This window comes from Mauremys mutica, chromosome 13 (genome assembly GCF_020497125.1).
Source record: "Mauremys mutica isolate MM-2020 ecotype Southern chromosome 13, ASM2049712v1, whole genome shotgun sequence".
Taxonomy (NCBI): Eukaryota; Metazoa; Chordata; order Testudines; family Geoemydidae; genus Mauremys; species Mauremys mutica.
In genome coordinates, this window is record NC_059084.1 from 50,844,955 (window position 1) to 50,861,013 (window position 16,059).

A 16,059-nucleotide genomic window follows, 5' to 3' on the forward strand; every position below is an offset into this window, starting at 1 on the left:
TTTATACAGGACACACGTGGGCAGGGATTTGCATGCTGGTTTCAGATATAAGAGAGAAGAGGGGTTGGAAGGGAAATGAGAACGGTCTGTGCATTGCACAAAGGAGGCACAAAATTCAGATCCACAGCTAGAGACTTTGAATCGTAGGTTTGTCCGGCAGAAATTGAAATGAGCCAGGCGGCTCAGGGCTCGTGCTGGGCTCTGGGCATCATCTCTGGTATTGTCAACGCTGCAGGGAGAAGTGGTTCTCGGTGTGTCTGTAGAGATGTATCAGAGGGATAGGCTCCTAGTCTGTATCCACCAAAACAACCAGGAATCCGGTGGCACCGTAAAGACTAACAGATGTATTTGGGCATAAGCTTTCGTGAGTAAAAACCCACTGCTGCATCTGAATAAGTGGGGTTTCCCCCCCACGAAAGCTTGTGCAAGGAGTACTTGTGGCACCTTGGATAAATGTGTTAGTCCCTAAGGTGCCACAAGTACTCCTGGTGGTATTTGCTCATAACCCGAAATTTCTAAAAGTGCTGAAGGTCCTGTTTTTTAAATGTATGTAAGCAACTGGCGGGATGTTCAAAAGCACCTTCCTGCCCAACACCCAAAGCAATCAATGGATTTTAGGCTTCCAAGTGTTTTGGAGAATTCCATCAGCCACCTAAACCCCTTTGAGAATGTGGCTCCTCCATTGCTGATTCACGTAGGTGCTTTTTGGAAACGGCCCAGATCAGTCTCGGTTTCAGTCAGTCCCTTTCTGCCTCTTTCCCTGTTTCTCTTTCCCGTCCAGACGGGCAGGACCGGCTTTGTCTGATTGTTAATTAACCCCTTGGAAGAGCTATAAGATTGAGTTTTACTGGACAAGGGCTCGGTAGCGCTTATGGATATATTGCCATCAGGGGGTACATGCACGTCACTGAAAGTATGATCCTCCTCTACGTGGCATCCAAATGGTCCAGATATAACGTAAGAAATTCCCTCGGGTTCCTTACCCGCCTCCTCTTTGCGTTTTCTTTCCATGTAGATCGATGTTAACGAGGGGGAGGGGGTGTCGCAGCTGTTTTACATTAAATTCCCTCCTTGCATGAAAACGAGAATGAAATGGACGTGACTTTTCCCTTCCCTGTTCTCCGCCCCCACCTGTGAGTGTCTGTAGGGTGGGACAGTAGGGGCACAGAACCGGAAGATGCTTGCATCTGAAGAAGTGGGTATTCACCCACGAAAGCTCATGCTGCAAAACGTCTGTTAGTCTATAAGGTGCCACAGGATTCTTTGCTGCTTACACACCGGAGTGGCCAATAAGGAAGGGAAAAATCAATAACCAAATCAATAACAAATTCATATTGTTTGATTAAAAAGGAAACCTTCCCTCCCCTGTTGAAATCACTAGTATTTAAAGAGGAACCCCCGGGGCAGGGATTTGCACGTGGGTGTCACCCAGCAGGGATGGGAGAGGAAAGGGGCCGGCAGGGGAGCTCTAGCTAGATAGGGAGCCCCCTGCAGGACATGCCGGTGCCTCTCAGCTGATAGATACATGGGGATCTTCCCTCGAGACATGTCCGTGCCACTCGGTTTGGAGAAATTAATTCAGCAACTGTCATAGATCCATAAAATGTAAGGACCCTTAAGGCCGGAGAATTTCACCCAGTGCTTCAATTAATTAATTCTAATTACTGTCTAATGTCCCCGAGCCATAGCATTGGAAGAGGACCTCATTGTGCAAGCAGTATCGATACACAAAGCCTGTAATTTCTATTGTCTTTCGGAAAGAGCTGTCCATTCCCAGCTTGGCTCCACCCACGGAGAGTTAATGAAGGGGCTGTCTAGGAAGAGATGAAAAATTTCTGACCAAAAAAGAGGCCCTTTATTGCATCCTAGCTCTCTGTGAATATGTCCGATAAAATGTGGTCTCCCTTTGGAATAAATCAGAGCATTTAGAGAGGAAGGATGGTATTGGGATGAGACACTGGGCTACACTTCAGGAGAGCTGAGTTCAGTTCCTAGTGCGCCTTCTCTCTCAAACTCTTTCTGTGGCCTTGGTCAAGTCACTTAATCTTCGCGTGTCTTACCCATATGGTGTGTATACGGCCCCCATTCCTACTGAACCCCAACGGCTCATAGATTTTAAGGGCAGAAGAGATCATGAGATCATCTGGTCTCGCCTCCTGTACAACACAGGGCGTAGAATTAGAAGTGTAGGCACCTGGGGCCAGATTTTCAAAGGTATTTAGGCTCCTAGTGGAGTTTCGAAAGACGTCTCTGTCTCTAGAGTCACAGCAGAGCACCCAAACCACAGTGTCTTTCTTCTCCTTAATTGTCTGCCTCAGTTTCCCTGCCTGTCAAATAGAGTCCATGAGGCTTCTTGATTTCACAGATTGGTGGTGAGGGCAAATTAATGGCTTCGCTTTTTGTAAATGTTTTGAATCTCTCTGTTTATAAATCGCGATGAGAGGATTTTCACTGGCACACGGGAATTGAGGTGCCCAATTCCCACGGAAGGTGGTGCCTAAACCCCTGTAGGCTCCTTTGAAAACTTCACCCAGGATTCCTCGGAACAGGAACCGTGCCCTGAACTCCAGAGATGGGGCAGTGTTAAAGGGACAAGTATTTATCTAAAACACCCTCCCTTGGAGAATCTGAGTGCGAAAGGTGTGTCCCCCCCACCCCTTTGTCTGTCTCCTGCATTATCTCTCTGTCACACTCCATCTTTCGCACTGTCAGACTCCATCTGTTGCACACACTCTCTCTCTCTTACCATGTCTCTCTGTCACACAGTCTCATTCACTACCTCGTCATCTCACTTTCACACTCTCTGTCTGCCTGTTTCTCTCGCAATTTCTCGGTCACACACACACACACACACACACACACACAGTTTTTCGCACCTTCTCGCTGTCACAGTAATTCTCTCTCACACACACACACTCATTGTGTATCTCTGCCTGCCTGTCTCTGTCACACCCCGTCTCTCTCTCAACGCAGGGAGGTTTTTGCAGGGTCTCTGAGTCACGGTGGGTTACTGTGCTCCACTGCCGTATCTCATGGCGCAGTAATAGGTTGCGCTGTCCGCCTCTCCAGCGCTGTTCACTTGCAGGTACACTTGGCTTTTTGCTGGCTCTCGGGTGATGCTGATCCGGCCTCTAAGAGCTGAATGATAGTCCGTGCTCCCTCCACCCCAAAGTATCCCCATCCACTGAGGGGATTTCCCAGCTGGCTGCCTGACCCAGTTCACCCCGTAATCAGTGACCGAAAACCCGGACACGGTGCAGGTCAGTCTGAAGGTCTCCCCTGGTTTCGTGACTCCCCCGTCGGATTCCTCCAACTTGATCTGGGAGTGAACATCTGTAGGAAAGAAAGGACACAGGGTCAATGCGTCTTGCACTGAGACTGGGATCCTCCAAGGGTCCTAAGGGAATTAGGCTCCCATTGAAACCAAATGGGAGTTGGGAGCCTAAATGCCAATTGATTTCACTGAGGGAACGGCACCCTTTGAAAATCAGTAGAATCTGCAGCTCTGCGGCTAACGCCCTTAGGCACCTCGGGAAATCACAGCAGGAATCTTTGGCGAATTAAATCTCCCAGGCTATTAAGATCCCGCCCTTACATGATGGGAAGAAGACCAGGACAGTGATGGCTACGCTGGTTCTCATGTTCCTGGGGCAGAAATCCGCTCTGGAATGAAGGCTCGAATGCGGCCACCCGAAGTGAGACCAGATGCAGCATCGTCCGTCACGCTCTGTATTTTAACAGGGAACTGACTGACCTGATTTGCATGAGGCGTGTGTGCGGTGGGGAGTATAAAATGGGGCCCGGTTTTCAAAAGAGTTCAGAAGAGTCAGATCCCCAGTTGGAGTCAGTCAGCTGTCACGCCATTGGCGTCAATGGAAAGTTTAAAAAAAATAAGAACCCCCAAAACCAGATAAGTTATGGAGAGGACCATCAATGACTATTAGCTGGGCTGGGCAGGGATGGTGTCCCTAGTCAGAAGGTGGGAATGGGCATCACTTGGTGGTTACCTGTTCTGCTCATTCCTGTTCTGCTCAGGAATAGGGTCACATCCCCAGCAGGGGGAAATTGGCTGTAGCTCCACTGGAGTCAATGATCAAGATTCGCAGCTGGTTTAAATCAGAAAAGCTCAATTCGAATCAATGGGGTGAGTTCCCTAGCGGCTGCAAATCTCTGTAGCTTCATTTGAGTCAATGGACCAGATCTCCACCTAGTGTATTGATGCCTGTGGAGTAAGGCAGGTTTATAGCAGCTGTGGTGGTCTCACTCTCTAATGCCACTGCATTTAATATGTGAGATGCAAAGGGTTCTGGGAATTAACATGGACTGGAGGGAAATATTATGTCTGTGATTAGGGGAAAACATCAAAGGGGTCGACCTGATCGCACAGACAGGTAGGGCTGGAGACCCTCAACCTGAGAACTGCACGGTCAGGGGCGTTGCAGGGTATTTAAAGAGGGAATCTGATCATTATCTGTTAGGTTCACTCCCTCTGAGGCACCTGGCATTGGCCACTGCCTGTAGCCAGGATACTGGGCTAGATGGACCTTTGGTCTGACCCAGTATGACTGTTCTTATGTTCTTAACTATTCAATTAATTATTCAATTAGCATCTCAGGGGAGATAAAATCCCAGAACTGGGTGTTGGGGGACTTGGATTCCCTCCCTAGATGAGCAAGCAATCCACCCCGTGCAGCGAGGGAGAAGCGAAGAAGGAAATATCCTTTTCACCAGCTTCTGCTTTCTTCCTCTCTGTCCCTCTCATGAAGTTGCGGGGCACCTTCAGTCTGAGTTTTAAACATTTCTGTCCAGCAGCAGACCCCAAATGTCTCACCCTATGCATCCAAAAACTGCAAAATCGCCACTAAAAATGTACTTATCTGACCCCCGTCACTGTAGGATCGGATCAGCTCACACTCTTTAATGCGTGTAGTCTCACAGAACTCCTACCTGGCAGGACTATGATTACTGTGAACCGAACAGAGGAAGTGCCGTTTCATTCAGTGGGCATTGGAACGGTTCCCAAATCACAGCTGAAAGGTTTGTAAACACGTCTTCCCCCTAAAGGGGAGAGCTGAGCTGTGTGGAGCTTTTCCTGCACACGAGGAAACAGAGCCACTGACTTCAGCAATGATTCTGTCAGGCAACTAATGGCAGTTAGTGAATTAGCTTATCTTTCCAGAAACTACACAAATCAGAATAAATTATCTAATTTACTCTTGATAGACTAGAAGTATGTTGTTTTCATGGCGGAACAACAGCTATTCCTTTTTAACCTGCAAAAATAATTCTAAATCTTTTAATAAAGACAAAATTAAGTGGAAAAAAAACCTCTGTTTTTTATACTAACCAGGCTCCGCCTTGCAACCATCTCAACAGAGCATGAGCTGGCCAGAAAGCAGTTCAAATCTTTGCAACCAAGAAGGCAGGGAAAGCACCACTTTGATTATTCAAACAGATACAAATGCCAGTGTTTACTATGCAGACAAGAAACGTTACATTTGTTCTTCAGGCATTTGAAAGTTGTGTTACTTAAAATGTTTGGACATGGCATTTTAAGTGTTAGTTCTCCTTTATTGGGGTAGGCAGCAGAGCAGCACCCTGAGAGGAGCAGAACAGGAAGAAGGCAGAATTGAGACCTTTCAAAGTTTTGGCCCAAGTGAGGGAGCATGGGGGCGTCATTTGAGCTCCCTGCCTCAGGGGCCAAAAAGTTGTGGGCCAGCCCTGCTCTCACACACGCACACTCAGACTGTCCTGTCTCTGTCTGTCTCTCTCTCTCTTACTCTCTCTCTCACACATGCACACACTGTTCTGTCTCTGTGTGTCTCTCACACACACACACACTCGTGGCTGTCTCTGTCTCCGTCTCTCTCTCTCTCTCTCTCGCACACACACACACACACACACAGTCTCTTTCACACACACCTCCTTGTATTATTGTTGTTGTTACTTTTTGGTACTTCCTGCAGTGCACATATATTCTCTGTAATTTTATTCTTTTAAAGTGTGTTATTTTAGTGTTTTGGCTGGTCTGTACATTTCACATGTTTTATTTCTCTGACATTTTAATTTCCATTATTTGAGTGGTGAGTTCTAAAGTGCCTAACCTGTCCTGTCTCTAGTAATTCTCCCTATTGTATCTTTGTATATATATTAGCTAAGGGTTTTGTTGTTGTTTTTTGTTCCCACTGGTGGTGCACATCCGCACATACCTCGGTTGACATAACAAAAGTTATTGCTCAGTGGATGGGAAAAAAAGAGGGAACATGTGGTCCCAGTTTCCAGCGTGGCTGCTAGGGGCATGGAAACTCCGTGTGAGATCTTTCCTTTGTCCTGTGTGTAACTGCTGCCCTCTCCCGGTTACTGCAATTCATGGACCTTCAGATCGCTGGGTTTTTATACGAAGCATCATAGGCTTCCCCTCGCTGTGTGTCTCTCGCACAGTAATACACCGCGGTGTCCTCGGGTTTCAGGCTGCTCATGTGCAGGTAGAAATTGGAGCTGTCCTTGGAGGCTGTGAATCGCTCCTGGATTGCCGGGGCGTAGTTGTTGCTGGACGGTGAATAATAATGAATTATCCACTCCATCCCTTTCCCAGGAGCCTGCCGGATCCAGAACATGTTATAGCCCATAACGTTAAAACCTCTAACTGCACATTTCACCGTATGGGACTCTCCGGGCTTCTTCACCGCTGTCCCCGACTGGGTCAGAGCCCCCTGCGAGCGGGCACCTGCGGGGAGATGTAAAAAGGGAGCTTGCACGTTACGTTTGTAATATTAGACAGATAATGGGTGGAAGGAGCGAACCCAAACCCAACTCACAGGAGAGCGCGGCCAGTGCAAGGACCAGCTGTACCAGGGACAACGCAGCCATGGGGCAGTCGGGAGCGACGAACAGATGGGTCTGAACCGAACAGGAATCCCTGAGCCGGGTCTGGCCGGGACTCTGGGTTTGGACAGAGACTGTGTGTGTGAGCGGGGTGTAAGTAGGAAGCAGCAGATGTCAGTTTTGCATATCGCTGACAGGCGGAGCTGCGACAGTATTAATGTTAGATCCAACCTGGGGGCGCGGGTGTGTGAGAGAGATTCCCGGGGAGGTCACTGCCCTGGGAAGGAGTGATAAGGCTGGGTTAGACCCAAAGGGGAAAGTGGCCAACCCAGCTCCGCGTCTCTCTATTCTGTGAGAGTGGCTGTGTGTGTGGGGGGAGGGGGGTTGGTGGCTTTGTGCAGTAACGCGGATCTGTGGGGCAGTTGGGGGAGGTGTAGAGGGGAGGTAAGGAGGCCGTTCATTTGCACGTCTATAGGGTTACATGGCTGAGTGGGTGCAGTAGGGGTAGATATAGAAGGAAGGAATAAACCCCTCTGCTGGGTTCTGCATGGGGTGAGAGTGGTTGGATAGTTAGATTGGTTATTTTCATTAATGAATTGCGTATTAGGACGGAGAGGATGCTTATAAAATGTGCCAATGCTACTAAGCTGGGAGGGGTTGCAAGCAAGTGGAGGACAAGATTAGCATTCAAAGGGACCTGGGCAAGTTGGAGAATTGGTCTGAATTCAAGGAGATGAAAATCAATGAAGACAAAAGCGAAGTCCAGGACCTAGGGGAAAAAATCAAATGCAGACCTATAAAATGGGGAATAACTGGCTAGACAGTGGCATGGCTCAAAGAGATCTGGAGGTTATAGTGAATCACCAGTTGAACAGGCCACAACAATGTGATGCAGTTTCCAACAAAGGCAAATGCCAGTCTGGGGTGTATTAACAGGAGTGTCATATGTAAGGCGTGGGACGTAATTGCCCTGCTGCACTCAACACTGGTGTGGCCTGAGCTGCTGTACTGGATCCACTTATGGGCACCGCAGTTTAGGAAATAATTGGACAAATTGCAGAGTCCAGCGAATATCAACACAAATGATCAAAACCGGACCTATGAGGGAGGGTTACAACAATGGGGCATGTTCGGTCTAGAGAAAAGAAGACGAACGGAGGAACCTGACAACAGTTTTTAGATAGGCTGAGGGCTGTTATAAAGAGGGCTGTTACCAATTGCTCTCCACGACCACTGCACTAGGACAGGAAGTAGCTGACTTAATCTGCAGCCAGGGAGGTTTAAATTAGACATTAAGGAAAATTTTCTTACTCTAAGGGTAGTTAAGCAGGAGAATCAGCTTCCAAGGGAGGTTGTGGAATCCCCGTCTTTAAGAACAGGTTAGACCAGGGGTAGGCAACCTATGGCACAAGTGCCGAAGGAGGCACACGAGCTGATTTTCAGTGGCATTCACACTGCCTGGGTCCTGGCTACCCGTCCGGGGGGCTCTGCATTTTAATTTAATTTTAAATGAAGCTTCTGAAACATTTTTAAACCTTATTTACTTTACACACAAGAATAGTTTAGTTATATATTATAGACTTGTAGAAAGAGACCTTCTAAAAACGTTAACCTGTATTACTGGCACGTGAAACCTTAAATCAGAGGGAATAAATGAAGACTGGGCACAGCACGTCTGAAAGGTGCCCACCCCTGGGTTAGACAAACACTTGCCAGGGATGGTCTAGATTTACTTGTTCCCACCTCAGAGCAGGGGCTGGACTAGGTGACCTCTCGAGGTCCCTCCAGCCAACAATTCTACAATTCGGTGTGAAACGCTTGTCGGCACATTTACCCCTTTTATACAAATAAGGAGTGGAGTACATGAGGGAGGGTCAGAGAGTATGAATTGGGGAATAAGAACAGTTGTCACTGTAGGGAGATTATTACTAATCATTCACATTTATGTTGACATTCATATCCTCATCCATATCCTTATTCACACACACTGAAATAGCCGTTTATATTCGGATTTCCATTCACAGGCATATCCCCTTCTCACTTCTATTTACGTTCACACACCCAGCCCCCATTCCTGTTCCAATCCTCATTGTAATCCTCATTCACACAAACACTCATAGGTCCATTCACATCTAACTAATGGCTGTCTGTGATTGCTGCAGGGTTTGGGGTCCAGGCATCAGGAATTCAAGCAGTACCAGCAATGACACAACATGGCTCTTCTGCTTGAATATCTTCCCTCCTCCCTCCCCCCCACCCCCACCCCCACCAGCAGTGTCACTATCACTAAGTGGTGCTTGAAAAGGAGCCAGCACGGCCCCTTGGGCTGGATGCCTGGCAGAAGATTTGGGAAATGAGGAGGGAGCAAAGGCTGCTGGGGGGAGAGAGTCGAGGAGACACAGGGCTGTTATTTGTCCCTGTGAAGATCTCTTCCAGGGGAGGGATCACTTGATGATTCCCTGTTCTGTTCATTCCCTCTGGGGCACCTGGCACTGGCCACTGTCAGTAGACAGGACACTGGGCTAGATGGACCTTGGGTCTCACCTAGTCTGGTCATTCTTATGTTCTTCACCACGTGGCCTATGGGAGAGAATGAAATACAAGTACAGGCTCCCTTGGTTTGTTTTATTTGTCCTCATTCCATTGTACGGACAATGAACGCCACCTAGAGCAAAATCAACCTGCAGTGAAGCCGGGAGGTTTTTGTCTGAGCTCAGCCCGGCTTCCCCTCACTGTGTCTCCCGCACAGTAATAGCGGGCGGTGTCCTCGGGCTTCAGGCCGGTCAGTTGCAGATAAAGCAGGTTGTTGGGGTTGTCTCTGGAGATAGTGAATCGGCCTTTCACAGCCGGGGAATACAACTGTTCAGTTCCACTTTGGGAACTGATCCGCGCCACCCACTCCACCCCCTTCCCGGGAGCCTGTCGGACCCAGTGCATGTAGGAGTCGCTGAAGGTGAAGCCGGAGGCTTTGCAGGAGAGGCGGAGAGAGTCTCCGGGCTTTTTCACATCCCCTCCGGACTCCACCAGCTGCACCTGGGACCGGACACCTGAGAATAAAGAGCGGTTGTTAATATCGATATAAAAGCAGAGCTAAGAAAATATTCTTCTAACTCTGTCAATTATTCACAGGAGGAAAATACCTTCCAACGCTGCTGCAGCGAAAAGTAAAAGGAGCAAAAATCCCATTTTCCCGGGTGCTGGAGGGGAAAGTTCGCAGGGACTGGCTGGTCACTGCACAGACCCAGGGGCTGCGGATTGTGTCTCCGGGTGCAGTCTGGGCAGAGAAAGGCACAGATTTAAACAGGAAACGAACTCCCGTATTTGCATATCCCGCTCTTTATAAGGGACACACACTCTTACCCTAGTAATTTGAGTGATTATCGGTCTAGACGGTCCCTTCCTATGTGCTGTGCAGCGCCTGGGCGGCCGGATCCTGCTGACACTTTTACCCCAGGGAGGAATGAAGTGATCTCCCGTCCCTAAGCACCATCTTATGGCCTGATCGAGCGTGTCTTGGGTGGTTCAGTGCAGGACACCCCTTCTTCTTCATGGCCTGGGGGTCAGAGCGTTGGACACAAAACTATCTGGCAGGAGAGCGGGGCGGTGCTTGTGAGACTCTCCGGGTCCATCAGGAAATCAAGGCTCGCTTGTTTCCAGCAAGGGACGTCCTGACATTTAAATTCAGGGATTGCCTGATTTAGGGTGGGACTTTCCCAGGCGGACTAAGGGAGCACTGGGCTCTATAGTATTCAGTAGGAGCCGCGTTCTGTGTCCTTCCTGCCTCCGGTCTCTCTCCAGCCCGGGGTCTTTTTCTCCAAACTCTGCATCAGCCTCTCGCGGAGCGAATCCAGTGACCCCATCTAAGAACCCTGGGTCACGTGACTATCCCCACTGACCGAGGGCGAGCGCTGGGCTGAGTGATGTCATCAAGGGCTGAGGGGCGGGGTCTTTTATCTCCATGGTTACATCTTGTGGGTGCGATGTCTCAGCTCCACCCATTGACACCAGCTGAGACTCAGGGCTTTGATTTACAGATGTGATGTCAGCTGGGTGAAAACAATCCACCAGCCGCTTGGGAAAGTCCCGGCGGTGCCACATCCCCAGGCTCAGCGGAGTGGGGTTTGTTCAGGCGCTGGGTGATCTCTGCCCACAGCCCCGCCCGGACTCTGAATGGCCCATTTCCATATCCAGCCTCCAGCTCTCCGGGCCTCAGTCTCCCCGCTCTGACCCAGGGGCTGGGATCGTTCCCGGCCTCCCGGCGGCGCTGTGGGGAGAAAGGCGATAACCGCGTGTGAAGGGCGGAGACGCCCCGGTGAGGGGCCCCACACGGGTTATAATGAACTAATCACCTTCCGCTGCGTTAATCCGCTAAACGTCCCAGTTTGCTGAAAGGGCCAGAGCCTCCCTGGTGTAAATCCGGAGTAACTCGAGTCTAGTGAAAGCAGCTGCGGTGACTTTACACCAGCGGAGGATTTATCCCTATGAGGAATTCGCTCCTTCCGTGGAGTGTGATGCGAACCCGGCTGGGCAGCAGGATAGATCCTATTGATCCTGAGGGGCACCGGATCAGTCCCGCCACGCGCTTGTCTTCCTTACACTGTCAGGGGCTCTCCTGTGAGTCTGACCTCCCTCTTGACTGCTGGTTGCCCCGGGTGAGGCAACGTGCCAGGTCTCCGAGAGGAGACCGACTCTGAGCAGGACTCACTCCGGATTGGGGTTCACTGGCGCAGCGAGGGATCTATGGACCGCAGCACCAGCGGGATCTTCGCAGGAAGGGGAGACACTGCCAGGCAGGGCCGGATTAAGACCTCTAGAGGCCCTAAGCACTGAAAAGATGATGGTGCCCCCCATATGGAATTCAAAATAAAAACAATAGCATAGCACCAAATTCAATTTAATGTTTCCAGCTGTCACAAAACACATGTGTATGCTGAAATTAAAGACGCCCTCCCCGCAAACTCTGCCCCCCACCTGCCTATGGCTCTGGGAGGGAGTTTGGGTGTGGGGAGGAGGTCGAGGGTGCAGGCTCTGGGAGGGAGTTTGGGGGCAAGAGGGGTGTGTGTGGGAAGGGGAAGGGTTCAGGCTCTGGAAGGGATTTTGGGCATAGGCGCCAACTCTGTGGGTTTGATGGGGCTGGAACACCCAGGGGGAAAAGTTGCAGGGTGCTCTGCACCCACTGGCAACCAAGGTCCCCTCTCCACCCCACCTCATCCAACCTTGCCTCCACCTCCACCCCTGAGCATGCTGCCTCCCCACTTCTCCTCCCAGCGCTTGCCGCTGCAAAACAGCTGTTTCCTCTGGTGTAACAAGCTCTGGGAGGGAGGGGGAGGAGCGGGAATGCGGAGGGGGGGGCTCAGGGAAGGAGGCAGAGCCGGGGGGGATTTGGGGATTGGGTTGGAATAGGGGCAGGGAGAGGCGGAGTTGAGGCAGAGACTTTGGGGAAGGGGTTAGAATGGGGTGGGACAGGGGCAGGAGTGGGGCAGGGTAGAGGTGGAGGGGGCAGGGGCAGTGGGGGGTCGAGCACCCACCGGCCCCAGCAGAAGTTGGCACCTATGATTTTGGGGGAGGAGCGTAGGCTCTGGGAGGGAGTTTGGGGTCCAGAGGGTGTGTGTGGGAAAGGGGTGGGGGTGCAGACTCTGGGAGGGGGTGGGTGGGTGCAACGCTTACCTGGGGCTCATAGACAGGCCGGGCGGGGGCCTCCTTGCTGCAGGGGTGCTTGGGCCAGAGCACCGTGGGTAGACTCAGACCCACCCCGCCGATGGGGCTGCAGGTAGGGTCTGGCAGCCACCTGGAGCGAGCAGGCAGGAAGCCAGTAAGCTCCGTGGCGCTGCCGGTGGGGGGGGGGGGGAGGAGGCAATTTTAAATTCCCGGGGGGACGCACTGGGGGAGAAGCACCTGGGGGCAGAAGGCGGAGCCGAGGGAGAGACCTGGTCTCAGACATTGCTGGAGCTGGGCCCCGGGCCAGGAATATTCCTGGTGCCCGGGCACCACAGGCCCATAGAACTCGCGGTCCCTGGTGACATTTGGAAGGTGACCTTAGCAAGCCTGTCTCCCGCTTTGGAACAGGTCTGGGGACCCGCCTGTGGGTGCAGATGAGAGAGGCTTAGGGGAGAGTAGAGGGACGATCCAGGCCTCTCGGAAAGAGATCATTATTCACTATTTATATTCATATTTGTGTTCACACTCCTATTCCCATTCCGATTCCCATTCCACTTCCCATTTATATTCGGATTGTAATCTCAGGAGGGTAGAGAGCTGTGTGATGGTCTGTGTTTGTCCCGTGCCTAGGACAATGGGATCCTAGCCTATGACTGGAGACCCCGGGGGCTAGGATCACAACCACCACCAACTCCACACCACTGAGCTCATATGATCATCACCATCATTTACTTGGTTAATTATTAATAAGCAATGACGTGTAGACAGAAGCGTTCTTCCTTTTTATGAGCAGCAAAGAGTCCTGTGGCACCTTATAGACTAACAGACGTTTGGGAGCATGAGATTTCGTGGGTGAATACCCACTTCGTCGGATGCATGACATTGTATTCACCCACGAAAGCTCATGCTCCCAAACGTCTGTTAGTCTATAAGGTGCCACAAGACTCTTTGCTGCTTTTACAGATCCAGACTAACACGGCTACCCCTCTGATACTTACTTTTTATGATTTTTAGATTTTGTACGATGTAATATTAAGAAATTCTACTACTACTGCTACTTAATAATAAAATATTTACGTTCCCACTTATATTCAGACCCCTATAATCGTTCACGCTGAATCACGTATTTCTATCCCCATTACCACTAACACTCCTATTCCTCTTTATATTCCGCTTCCTTTTCACCCACACGCTCCCATTTCCACTTCCAATCACACTCACGTTCCTATTCTCTTTCATGCTCACAGTCCTATTTCTGTTCACACGGATATTCCTCTTCCAGTCCGATTCATATTCCCATTCCAATTCCTTTTGCACAAACGGGAGTCACTCGGAGCATTGGGCCCTGAATTCATTGTAAGGCCGAACAGAATCAGGTCTCTCTGTTTGAATGTCCCCAATCACTGCAAAGGTTACACAAAGGAGGCCGCCTGTCTATAGGATCACAGGAGAGGATGCTACACTGAGCCAGAACATCACAGGATTTGTCCTTTTGTGGAGGGGTGGGCAAGGACAATGTGTTGCGGGGAAGGGGGGGAGGTGGAAGGAGTCTTTATAAACCTGTTAATGTCTGTGATTAAACATCTGGATTCTTATTTGGCCTGCTGGGCAATTCTCCGTGAGAAAGAACCTGACATTAAACCGCTGATTTCTTTGTTCGCTTTCCTTTGTCCTCACCGGGCTCATTGTAACGCGCAGACCTTGAGCGCCACCCAGAGCAGCGGCCTCACGCCGTTGCCGAGGGAGGGTTTTTGTCTCAGCTCAGACCGGTTTTCACGCACTGTGACGCTGCACAGTAATACCGGGCGGTGTCCTCTGGCTTCAGGCTGCTCATGTCTAAATAGGCCAGGTTCTGGGAGTTGTCCCTGGAGGTGGTGAATCGCCCTTTGACAGATGCGGCGTAATATTCCTTACTCCCATCGAAGAAAATCACAGAGACCCACTCCAGTCCCTTCCCGGGAGCTTGTCGGACCCAGTGCATCCCGGCCTGGCTGAAATCAAATCCGGAGCCTTTACAGGTGAGGCGCAGAGATTGTCCCGGCTTCTTAATGTCCCCTCCGGACTCCACCAGCCGAGCCTGAGCCCGAGCCCCTGAGGGTATAAAAGCCACATTAAGAGTCAGATAACGGTGCTGGTGCCAAAACCAATATTTACTAACCGTGCTGCTGCTGCTCATATAATTGTTGCTTCTGTTAATATGACTGATCATAATTCTGATTCGAATATTACCATCAATTATTAAATAACCAGGGTATCTCCATTTCCCAGCAGAGGAAATACACACCTTGGAAAGCCGTCACAATGAAAAGGAAATGCAGCCAAAACATCATGTGTGTTTGCTGGAAAAAGTTCTCTAGAGGGTAGGGCCGGTCGCTGCAGACACCGGGAGCTGCCTGCAGGTTCCCAACCCAAAGGGGAACCGCCGGCTTTAAGCAGGGGATACAATTACTCGATTTGCATATCCGTGCTCTTAAAGTGCAGTCGCAGAGGCTGGGATTTCATTTCTCGCTGAGGTCCCTTGTCCCGAGCTGTGGGAGATGCCATGATACGGTATTAGACCCTGAGAGAATAGAAGCATGTTCACAGTAATCTAAAGCTCTGAATGGATCCATGCTGTGACATATAGCCCAGGATTGATTACACCCTTGGGTGACAAAAATACTCAGCTCTGTAACGGAGATTTGGGAAAGAACGGGGAGCTGTAATGTCCCCTTCTGCGAGGTGGATAAACTGAGGCACAGAGAAGGAAACTGATTTGCCCGAGGTCTGTTGCCTGTTAGGAGAAAATCCAGGTCCCCCGAGACCCAGCCAGTCCCGTGTTCTAGTAACCACACTGTGCTGCCCGAAACCTGTTAAAATACCATTCCAATACTCGTTAGAGGACAGGGACTTCAAGCTGGGTCCCCCTTGATGCCAGGAGAGTGCCCTGAACAGCGGGCTCTCCAGCCATTCTCAGCCACACTCAGTCTTGTATTCGGTGACAAGTAGAACTTCAACCGCAGCTCTATGGAGATGAGCCCCCGGAAAACCTTCTAGCCCAGTGCCTGGGCGCTCTCCTGGGAGGTAAAAAATCTGCCTTGAACTCCAGTCTGTGACAGGCGGAGTGGGGCGGAGTCAGGGTGCTTAACTCGCGGCTGTAATTTCCGTTGGGAGCCAGGTACCTCTAGGCAGGCGTTATAATAAGGAGCCTCAGACCCTCATGTGACGCGTACCCCAGGGCTCCCGAGCTTATTGACACAGCCAGTGCCCCAGTGGGGCGGGTCTGGGGTTTAAATGTTGTCTGAGTCTTTCCCCAGCTTTGCAAACCCTGAGCGCCCCAACCAGCCAGCTCCAGAGCGTGGCTCAGACAGCGCTGGGGTTTTGTCCTAGGTCGCTGGCTGTGTGTCTCTGACACAGTAATACCGCGCGGTGTCCTCCGCTCTCAGGCCGCTGATTTGCAAATGCACCAGGCTGTTGGCGTTGTCTCTGGAGATGGTGAATCGCCCTTTCACGGAATCAGCGTAGTAGGCGCTCCCCTGGGCAGCAGCTCTGGCCAGCCACTCCAGCCCCCTCCCAGGGGCCAGATGGATACAATCC

At 50.7% G+C, this 16,059-nt stretch overlaps 2 gene segments (V, D, J or C); both read right to left on the reverse strand.

The window, feature by feature from the left end:
- Nucleotides 1-9,436: 9,436 nt before the first annotated feature.
- Nucleotides 9,437-10,679, reverse strand: LOC123348468. The segment is given in 3 exon segments: nucleotides 9,437-9,872; nucleotides 9,966-10,099; nucleotides 10,186-10,679. Coding segments are annotated over 2 exon segments (417 nt in total).
- A 3,552-nt stretch (nucleotides 10,680-14,231) lies between these two features.
- Nucleotides 14,232-14,990, reverse strand: LOC123348475. The segment is given in 2 exon segments: nucleotides 14,232-14,574; nucleotides 14,768-14,990. Coding segments are annotated over 2 exon segments (381 nt in total).
- Between the last annotated feature and the right edge of the window lie 1,069 nt (nucleotides 14,991-16,059).